The sequence below is a fragment of the Cydia fagiglandana genome, chromosome 4 (assembly GCF_963556715.1).
Source record: "Cydia fagiglandana chromosome 4, ilCydFagi1.1, whole genome shotgun sequence".
Lineage (NCBI taxonomy): Eukaryota > Metazoa > Arthropoda > Insecta > Lepidoptera > Tortricidae > Cydia > Cydia fagiglandana.
Window position 1 is genome coordinate 4,946,858 of NC_085935.1, and position 11,298 is coordinate 4,958,155.

The 11,298-nt window shown below is 38.2% G+C and overlaps 1 protein-coding gene across 1 annotated transcript; it reads left to right on the top strand.

Annotated features, from left to right (window-relative positions):
* Nucleotides 1-2,461: 2,461 nt before the first annotated feature.
* On the top strand, nt 2,462-10,900 carry LOC134663487 (HEAT repeat-containing protein 1). The gene is made up of 5 exons (XM_063519858.1): nt 2,462-2,588; nt 2,708-3,876; nt 4,392-8,897; nt 9,445-9,864; nt 10,667-10,900. Exons 2-5 carry the CDS (start codon nt 2,720-2,722, stop codon nt 10,857-10,859), a joined length of 6,276 nt encoding a protein of 2,091 aa, XP_063375928.1. The 5' UTR covers nt 2,462-2,588; nt 2,708-2,719; the 3' UTR covers nt 10,860-10,900.
* The last annotated feature ends 398 nt before the right edge of the window (nt 10,901-11,298 follow it).

Consider the following 11,298-nt stretch of genomic DNA (forward strand, 5'->3'; position numbering starts at 1 on the left):
ACTTTACCTACTATTTGTAGGAACTGCAACAGTAACTTTGTAATATCATATATTTATATGGGATTACAAACTTACTTATGCAGTTCTTAGATCTTTAAAACGTGACTGATATTGCAATATTTTTAGGTTTTCCCTTTATGTGGCCATTAAACCCTAACTCTGTACCAAATTTCAGCTCTCTGAGTTTATGGGAAGTACTAACTCTATTCTGATGATCATGAGTGAGTTTCATAAATGCGAAACTTTGCTTTCGCTTAACTTCGGCACTAAATGACCTACAGACTTGAAATTTTGGATTTTAAGTATGTGATTATAGCTTACTGGATGACCAAAATTTCTGCGTTCTGGTCTTATCCAGAGGTTCTCAAATAGGGGCCTGAAAATGAGGCGAAATGGTTCCAGTAAAGGATGGTACGGCAGTGTTTGCTTCGCGCTCGACTTGGCGGGGGCACTGCCGTGCCCCCCGATATATTTATCGTCACCTAACAGACAACAAATTTGACACAGAAATAACATAAATAAACTTTAAAATAGATCCCCAGTTAGTTTAGATTGTGACGATGGGTGCGACCTACTCGGTCGGTGTATTAAATGCATCTACCTTGCGGGAAAACCATATAATTCTAGCTTTATTTAAATCACAAATAAAAATTCATTATACGTCACAATTCGATACCTCAGTCTACGTGCCATCCAATCGTAATCGCTTGCTGTGACAATCGATTTGGGTTAGTTACATCTCTATATACGTCAATCACAATGTGTCAAATAACGCAAATAATAATGCATACAGTTATAATTGTTTCTGTCAACAAAACAACAATAATATTGAAAATATTGAAATTCTAATATTTTGGAACAGTCCCCTATCCAAGTTTAAGGCCAAGCGCGCACCACGACTTTTTGTCGCGCGATAATTTAGTCGCAGAAATGGTAAGCCCCCTCCAGACTATGCGCGTGAATCGCGGGCGAAGCCGCGAACGCGAGTGTGGAGTCGATTTCGCTGTCTGCGAAAATCGACTCCACACTCGCGTTCGCGGCTTCGCCCGCGATTCACGCGCATAGTCTGAAGGGGGCTTAACGTATGTGTTTATATGGCAGTGCGCGCATATTTGACAAAAAAATCGCAGCGATTTTAAAATTGTGATTTGTCACATTTTTCCGCGACTGCTCGCGACGCGATTGTCGCAAAAGTGAATTGCAGCATACGGAGTTGTATGGCCCCGCGCGCACTGCGATAATAAAATCGCACCCGGACCTCAGTCGGCATTTCAAGCGTCAACATATCAGAACCTGCTTCTCCAATGGAGTTACAAGATGAGACGCTAGATGTTGACCGTTAAATTATAGAAATAGAAGGAGATCACCTTTGTGGTATAAATACTCAAAGTCATACAGCGATTGCATATTGCTTCACGACAAGCGACTGGTACGAAATCCAAGTCAAGAATGAACAAATCGTCGACTTTTCATCGCAGTGCGCGCAGTGAATTTTCTGCGATAAATTACAGCGCGATTCTAAAATCGTGTCGCAAAAATTAAAATCGTGGTGCGCGCTTAGCCTAATAGTGTAGTGTAGCGAGTTCGATTCCCGATTCAACCATGTAATTATTTAAAAATCTATGAATGCAGTTTAAATTGTTTTTTAAATTAAAATAATGTCTTCTCTCAGCAAAATATCCTATCTACGCTATTTAAGGTACTTTCCCTTCATGTCCCATAGTCTTGGGACACCCTGTATAGACACTGTGCCTTAAACTGTTTTTTTTTTCAAGTTTTAAGTCCTATCGGGAAACGCGAAATTCGAAATTTAGTTATCTGCCTCTATATCGCTCGAATACGCAAGAGCGATAGAGAAGTTAGATAATGAAGTGAATGATTGATTGATTTTCCTGTTTCGCGGTACACCCCCAGATTGTGACGGATAGTGCTAGTGGCACCTCCTACGCAGAGTTTCGCGTAATATTCCCTATTACCCTATTTCAATAAAATCTGCGAAGCCTGTGTTTTTCATTGTTTCTATATTAACAATCGTACGCGGCGGTGGGTAGTGCAGGTTTTGCAGAACCCAAGAGGCTACTTGGGTGTTGCAGAAAGCCACGCAGTCTGCGACCATTAAATTTACGTATAGAGTCAGACCAAGAAAAGTTTGCAGCGGATTTGATAGCCCACGCAGTGCAAGTGTCATTTCAAACGTTAAACTTCTATGAAATTATGTCGTATAAATAACACTTACACTGCGTGGGCTATCAAATCCGCTGCAGACTTTTCCTGGTCCGACTCTATTAATGAGGCTGTCGGCGAGGCGGACTGCAATGTAGAAGTGTGAAAAAAGCTTTCGCTCTAAGTAGAGATCAGTATCATTTTGGAACATACCTTTTACTTCTGTTTGTCAAAACTGACATTGACAACTTTGACAATTTACATGAGCCAAGGGCCCTGGGCCCTGAGCATGATTGAGATTTTTTCACATCACATGCGTTTCTGCATTGCACGTGTTTAATATTATTACTAAAGTTTTTCTATTTTACTAGCCAAACTGTGGCGTGTCTTTGATTACACTAGTATTTATAACCAATGAATCCTTGGTAAGTTGAATTTGAACTTTTGTTATAGCGCTGCGAAAAAATATTCACTTGTAACTCAAGGTTATGAAACGCCGACTCGACCCTTTTAAGTATTAATTTAAATTGTACTTTGTCAACAGAATAATAACACAATGGCGACAACCTCGCTAGCTGAACAGCTTCAGAAATTAGTAGCTCCTCAAACTGAGATTTACAAAGACGATAAAAAGAAGGCATCTTTACTATTCGACCCTAGAGAAGCCGCGTTAAAGGACCGAAACACTTTCTACGAACTCGGACGCAGTGGTCTGCAGGAACTCATAACATTGGACTCAAAATTTGAGACCTTCGAGGAGACACTATTCAATAAGTCATCAATAGATTTTGAAAGAGCTGTAGAGACTAAAGAAGTTAACAAAGTTTTGAATGTTAATATTGACAAGTTTCTCATAAATTTATCGCCATATTTACAATTGCAGTCGGCTCATAAAGCTCTAGAGTGGCTGGTGAATAGATACAGTATACATTACTATAATGCAAAAGCTTTAGTAGCTTTGATTTTGCCATATCATGAGACATTAATATTTGTCCGTATCGTCCAGATTTTGGATTTGAAAGGACCTGCAGTCCAATGGCTCTTGCCCGTGCAGAAGACCGGAGCACCACTCTCAAAACAGGCTTTACATAATCAGTGTGTTTCTAACCATGCAGTGTTAGAGTTCATATCTACGAACACCTTGAAAGCCGTTGAAGAATTTGGTGAAAGAGCTACACAACTAAATACTGTCTTCGCCTTTTGGTGTTCAACTGTCATTGGCACCCTTAACTCCTCAAAAAAAGTTAAAGAAGAACTTATCGCTCCGATTATGAAAACTATGGTTGTAGGTTTCGTTTCCCCTATACCCGATTTTAAAGCCTCATCTTTGGTGGCTCTTGGCTACATGTCTACCAAAACTACTTTCAAAAATAAAGTACTGGTAAATATTGTGGATAGATTATTAAACTTTGATTTGACATATGATGTGGTTCTGCTTATAAACTTGATTTATAATAATCAGCAGGGTTTATTAAAATTGTTAGATCCTATACTGTACAATATATCAAATGATATTATGAGCACACTCTGCACACATTTGAAGAAGCTTATTGAGAGCAAGATAAAAGTACACAAATTTGTTTGTGCGTTCTTGAGGACCATTCTGGAACATTTGCTGAAGAACTCAGAGGAGTTTATGCTATATAGTGACATGCCACTGATATTATTTGACAGCGTTGATCTGACGAACCAGAATCCGGCAAAAATAATTGAGTAAGTGAATAATTCTATATTTTATTTTGGCAAAACTATGTTGCACATAAAATGATGTTTTGTAACCAAAAGGATTTTAAGGCTTCATTTACTGGTTGGTTTTTTTATATTAATTTATGTTCCACAATAGCTTCAAAATGACTGAGCTAATTTTGATGTATGTGAAGTATAAAGTTGGTTTATATTTGTTGCCCACATGTAAGCTATAGTTAGCTATAGTGATAGTGTAACATAAAATACTAGAAATAAAATAAAATTCCATACTAAATTGTTGCCATATTTAAGCATCTTACGTCAAAAATGTGACAGTTACGTAGGCAGTGGCACCCTTAATAATTTTCTACAATTTCATATCGGACTATATGTTTTTAACGTTAAACAAATAAAATGCAGTCGTGTTACATTTTAAAGTTTTTTTAAATATGAAATTTGTTACATAATATTTAAGGTAGACTTTAATTTCTTCATTGATAGTTTTCTGTACATTTTCTTACTATATTACTTTTGTCTTTCAGAGTTGTAATCACATCTTACAAGGAACCAAAACAAGAAAAAATGAAAGTTGATGACGACATCACCATGGTTGATGAAAGCTCATTTTCATTTAAATTACTCAACTGGTATTCACATTTCCTGAAAAGCATTGAAAGGAAATATCCAGAAGACTTTGATAAAGTGGTGAAAAAACAACTAAGTTTGCCTGAAACTAAGCTTAATAAAAAAATGAATTGGGGTCTTATAAAAGCTCTAGGATTTAATCCTGCTGTAGCTCATCAAGTTGGAGGAGTGTTTCTTTTCCAAAACCTTACTAATGTCAACCCACTATTAAGAGTCCAAGCTGTAGAATATATAGCTAAGGAATTCAAGCGTTTGAAAACAGAAAGCAAAGAGTTTGTCAAAGATGCTCTGTTGGATAGACTTCACGACGGAAATGCTAAAGTAGTTGCCGCTGTTTTGAACATCTCAACTGCCAATTTGAATGAAGTATTTGATAATGCAGAACTTACTGACGCATTTAAATCAATTCTGGAACAAAAACACCGTAATGATTGGAAATCTGTTATAAGTCAAGCTATCAACAAATTATGCGAATTAGATGCATTACCCGTGAATCAGGCTACCATTCTCGCCCTGACGCCATACTTATTTCCGTTTGACGAAGCATCAGCCAAAGTAACCTGGCAAATATTGACTTCAAGGTGGGGAAAGAGGTTCGAGTTAACGAAAAATCTTGACCTGAATGAATCATACAGTGACAATCATGGAGTATTAATACAGATGGTGTACAATGAGTTGTTTGTAAAAAGATCAATGAAATTTGACTTCCTGGATCCATTGCAACTGAAGGAAAGAAACATACTTGACATTTCTATGTATCTGCTGCTAAAATCTTGCTCCTTTGAGACAATGCCTGTCCAAGAGTTGACAGATATCCTAGGCTTAATTCTAGAACCTATTGAGGGCAGAGAAATAGTTCCAGTGACTAAAGGAGAATCTTTTTCAGTGGAAATGATGCCAAGTTTTATAAAAATGTCACGGGAGGATAAAATTGTCTTTGAAGTTATGGAGTACATTTTTAGCAGAATGATTGAAGGCATGCAGATCAAAATACTGACCAAGCCGTGGTGTGATCTTTGCAAAGACGCAGAAACAATCCTTATTAGAAGGTTATACGAGATTTTTATCACTGGATGTTCTCTCGAAGGCTACAGCCAGAATTACTCAAAGTTGCTTCAAAAGCTGCTTGATAAATCCTTTTCTGATGCAAAAGAAAAATTCGAATTTATTGTAAACTTCGGTTGTGGGCATATTCTGTATGCAAATGATCCCAATGATGTGATCAACCCAGAACTTCAGCTGAAAAGTCTCAAACTGCTTTACACCTTCATAGAGATGCAGCAAAACGAGAAATGGCTGTACGATTCTGATGTCATCATGCTCATGATTATTTTTAATCTGAACAACCCCATTTCTGTGATTAGATCTTACACAGTTGACATGATTGAGCTGTTATTGAAAAATAAGTCCAACAAAAACCAAATATATGTCCAGCTTATGAAAGGATTATTTGACCATAGAGAAGAACTAGTAATGGACCCTGAACAAATATCACAAGTTCTTGATACACTCCTAACTGACTCTGCAGATAAAGTTTTCAGGAAGAAGTGCGTGGAAAAACTCCTAGGCATTGTTGTTAAAGACACACCCGCTCATGTATCCAGCGAACTTCTCAAGATCATGGCAAATATCAACAATGTCCAAGCTTTCTCTATAATCATTCCATCCTTCAATATGTTTGAACTAATTCTCAAATTGAACAAAGATAATCCGAAATTCACGTTCGATGTCTATGAATCTAAGATCTTTAGGAACATCTGCAGTCGAATCAATTCTGTCACGATTTCGACATTGACTAAGCAAACTATCTGGGATCCTATAGCATTTGCTTTGAGAGAGTACAGGGAATGCATTATGGAGGAGGATCAGACGTTCAAGAGCCCATCTGTTTTGATAATGAAACAAATTGACGAGGAAGTGTTTAAGAAAGTTCCAGAAGAGAAAACCAAGGATTTGGTCCATCTGATTGCTACTGCTGGTGCTTTCAGTAATAATCCACTCATTTCAAGCGCCGCTTCTAAGGTAATGCGAAAGATCCATTTGAATTTTACCGATTTCCAACCAATACTAGAAAAAATGCTGAATGCGGCTGATCCTGGTGCTCTCAGTCAGAAGAAGAAGACTGTTTCCGTCTCCATGATTTCTTATCAACTGACAGAGACAGACGAATGGCGTTTAGGCGTCACTATGCTTGAATACGTACAGAACAAGAAAAAAATGACTGTGGACAACTCTTTTGTCTCAACCTTGTTCCAAGTTCTAAACAAATGCTTGAGATTCGAAGAACAGTCTTATGTCGAATACCCAAAGCAATTGGTGTTATCATCCCTGTTTTATTACTGCAAGAAGTTTGTTGATGATCAAGACAAAGACCAATTGAAGAACCTTAAATCCATGTTTGATATTGAATTAGTTGTCCAATGTATTAGAGGCACTCAGAACCCTCAAACTCATCATCATGCCTTGATACTTTTGTCTCATGCTGCTTATATGCTTCCAGAACAAGTATTGCACCACACTATGGAAATATTCACATTCATGGGCTCTTCTGTCTTAAGACATGATGATGCTTACAGCTTCCAAATCATCATCAGAATTATTGAAACCCTAATACCAATTTTGGTTAAACTAGACAGACCTGTAGAAGAGTACAGTGAGAAAGAATTGCAGCAATTGCAGAAGCGCGTTGTGCCCGTTCTGCGTATATTTGCTGATGTGGTACTGCACGTACCAGAACACAGGAGGTTGCCACTTTACAAGAAACTGATGGAGACTATTGGACCTAATCAATTCCTGTGGACATTCCTCGCTCTCTTACTAGAGACGCACGTGGCGCACTTCAATGAAGGAAAGGAGAAAGAAGATAAGCGTCCAAAATCTTTAGCTGACAGAGAATCTCCAATGAACAGACTCGATTTTGGACAAAATCTCCTTTTAGAGTTTCCGCCAGAAATCTGCATGGAGACTTTCATCAAATTGATGGCATACGTCAAAACGCTGCCTTTGCAGAAAGATGAAAATGCCATGGACACGAATGTCGACCCAACTGAGATATTCAGCGTGAGCGGACATCGGCCAAATCAGCTCAGACATTACAAATACATCATTATTACCTTCATGAATAGCTTCCTAGCTTCGTCAAGGTTCATCCATCATAGCAGACAGGCGACTGACATCGAGACGATGGAGGGCCACTACAAAACTTACATCATAAATATCTTAACATTCATCCAAAGCAATTCTAAAATCACAGATGAGAAAACCGTCAAGTACTACAGAGTTATGCTGCACCACAGCTATGATTTGTTGGACCATACGAATAATTTGTTATCCGCACCTATGTTCTTGTCTGTTGTCAGAGGCTTACTTAAACATACCCTACAGACAGTTAGAAGAAAGTCGATGGAACTGTTGAATAGTAAAATCCAACATAACCCAGAAATGTTCAACGGTGTTGACAAAACTTTGGTCTATTCCCTACTGCCCGCTTTGCTTGAGATTGTCAAAACTATCGATGTTATTAATGAAGAATCTAATAAATTAGTCGCTCAAGATATGGAGCTGAATCAACAAACTGCTCTGTTATCTCTGAAGTTATTAGCCAAAATGCTCGCAGAAAAAGAACCCGAAGAATTTGGACCTGTACTTGAAACTGTCACAGAATACATATGTAAACCAAGCATTTCCAACAATGTTATGGCTTCAGTTGTCTTAACTTTAGCAGAATTGTGCGCAAACATGAAAGCATACGCTTTACAATACCTTCATAAATTTATGCCGGCGTTGATCAAAGTATTAAAATTGCAGCGTAAGGCAGAAACGCCAGAATTAGTCTTATTAAGTACTGTGACATCGCTAGCAAAGATTATCGAAAGCCTACCTCTGTTTCTCAGTCCGTATTTACAGAAGATTTTATACGAATATGCAATATTGCTAGCGAAATGGCAATCTTATGATCAGGAGTGTACGAAAGTGACAGCGATAGTAACAAAGTTAATGGCGGTTAAAAAGAAGATTGCTAGCTCGATTCCTCCTAGAGTTTTAATTCCTGTTGCTAACGCTACTTACCAACTACTATTGGACAAGGAGAAATATGTTGCTGTTGGTCCAGTGATGTCAGTATTAGCTGAAAGCTTTGCGAATATAACATCAAGTGATTTCACAGCGTTGCAGCAAGATTTGACGGCTTTCTTCTTGGCCGCTCTGCAGTTGAGAAGCGACTCGGTAGATAAAGCAGATGATTCGACTATAGATTTGACGGAGAACGAAGTGGTAAATGCTTTAGTGAGTTTGGTGCTGAAATTGTCGGAGACGAGCTTCAGACCGTTCTATTTTAAGATCTATGACTGGGCGATAAGGACTAATGTTGAAGGGCAGAGGGACCGAGCTATCACTTTCTATAGGTAAGACGATTCAATCTTTGTTTGTTTTCTATATTTTTTAGATATTTAATGTGAATTTTTTTGAGCAATTTGAGTACAAAGAAACTATAGTAAGGACGCTAAGCACGAAATATTTCGTACATTGATCCATCTATTTCTATCTCTAGCGCACTGTCCTGTTGATGATGTCGGCGGTCAATGCCACTGTGCGAGCGGGACAGCAATATCAGATAGGAATATGGCGGGTCAATGTACGACATTCTTCGTGCTTGGCTTCCTTACTTTAACCACATTTTATTTTATTTTATTTATTGAACACAATGTAAGCTTACAGTTACAGACCAAATCACTTACACGCTAGAAAAACAGATACATTGTCAAAATAGTAACAATTAAAAACATACAAAAATATAAAAACATGCGCATAAAAATGTCATACAAATTAAAATTATAATTTTACGTACACTCTAAGAAAACAAGAAATTAAACAGTCACATATGTGACTTACATTCATTTTTTACAATTTCAGAATACTTTTTTTTACTAAAGTTTTTTTCACCAATTTCAGGGTAAGCAGCGCAATCGCTGATAAACTAAAGGGCCTGTTCGTCTTATTCGCGGGTCACTTCATCAAAAACGCAGCAGAACTCCTCGATTCCTGCAACAAAAGCAAAACAGAAGACCTATACTTTGACTCCGAAGAAAAATGCATTACACTAGTCAACTACATTATCAAAACTCTACATATTGTCTTCTTATACGACAGCCAGAATTTCCTGAATAAGGATAGATTTGAAACACTAATGCAGCCAGTGGTGGATCAGTTGGAGAATCAGCTCGGCGGGATTGTGAGCCTTAAGGAGAGGGCCGTAGAGTCGCTAGTGCCTTGTGTGGCGCAGTTTGCGGTGGCGACGGCGGACGATTCACTGTGGAAGCTGTTGAATTACCAGGTGTTGTTGAAGACGAGACATAATGATGCTGAGATAAGGTGAGACTCATTTGTGTAAAGGCCTGTGCACACCGGCTGCGTGTGCGTGACGTGCATGTGTGCGTGCGGCGTTGTAGTATACAGATCCTTATGAGAGACGACACACTGCTTGCGTGACGCGTGCGTGTGCGGCTCCAACATTTTAGCGCACGCGCACGTGCACGTCACGCACACGCCAGCCGGTGTGCACAGGCCTTAAGGGTGGTATTTATTCCACCAATTTCTTTGTCCAATGTGTATTATGTCTCACATTTTTCTTAATGACAGAGTGAGACGCATAGACATTGGAGATAGAAATTGGACAGGTGGAATATCACTTTATAAGTTATTTTATGAAAAATCGTATTAGTCATATTCTTTTAGATACGTAGAAAATTGAAATAAAACAGGGTCAAAATAATATTTTGAGTGTAGGTGTCGATCAAAAACCAAACCAGGTAAAAATAGCGTTTATCTAAGAACCTGACCATGCTAACTCTGTAGCGATTTTGATAATACAGACTCTATTAGTGTTATTTTAAACGTCATAAGTTCATAGAAGTTTGACTTTTTTAAATAACAATTGCACAATCTGTGCTATCAAAATCGCTGCAGAGTTAGTTTCGTCCGACTTTACGTTATAATGTTATTAATGTAATATACCCTTAATTTAGTGTTGATGGTCTTGGCCTTTCGTATTACAGTTACGCCCGTCAGTCAATATTAAAACCAAACTAACTATAAACTAAAAAAAATTAACATCTGTAAATTTTTAGTTGACTCACAAGTATTTGGCTAAATAAAGTCTATATTTTTCTTCCAGGTTGCTGGCCCTTGACTGCCTGGTTGCCATGGCAACGCAGCTCGGCACCAGCTGGTTGCCGCTCCTGGCCGAGAGCGTGCCGTTCCTCGCCGAGCTTCTCGAAGATGGCGACCCCAAGATCGAGGCCACAACGAAAGACGCCATTCGGAAACTGGAGACCATACTCGGAGAGCCGTTAGAAAAATACTTTTAGTTTTTAAGACTAAATAACAAATAAGCAAATGTTTTTGTAAAACTTTGTTAGTAAAAAATACCAATAAATGGAATGCTTTTTTTTATTTAAACGCCATCTAGTGACTTTCCCTCTAACTGTTACCAATATGAGTGGAGTACATAACAGCGATGTGCTTAGGGTTTCAAATAATGCGACGTACAACGCTAGATGGCGTTAACCTCAAATTTACATAGTGCTGCAGCTATTCTTCAGTAGATGGCGATGTTGTTGAATTATTAATTTCTTCTGGATGTCACTGAAATCATATCGTTTTCTGGTGTTTATTTAAAACTTTTATCCCAAAAATACATTAAATAGGAGGCATAAAGAGGATTTAAAGACCATCAACTATGATTTTATAACACTAAAATGAGATTGTGTTAGAGTTTTTATACAGGGTGATTCAGGAGACGTGAGC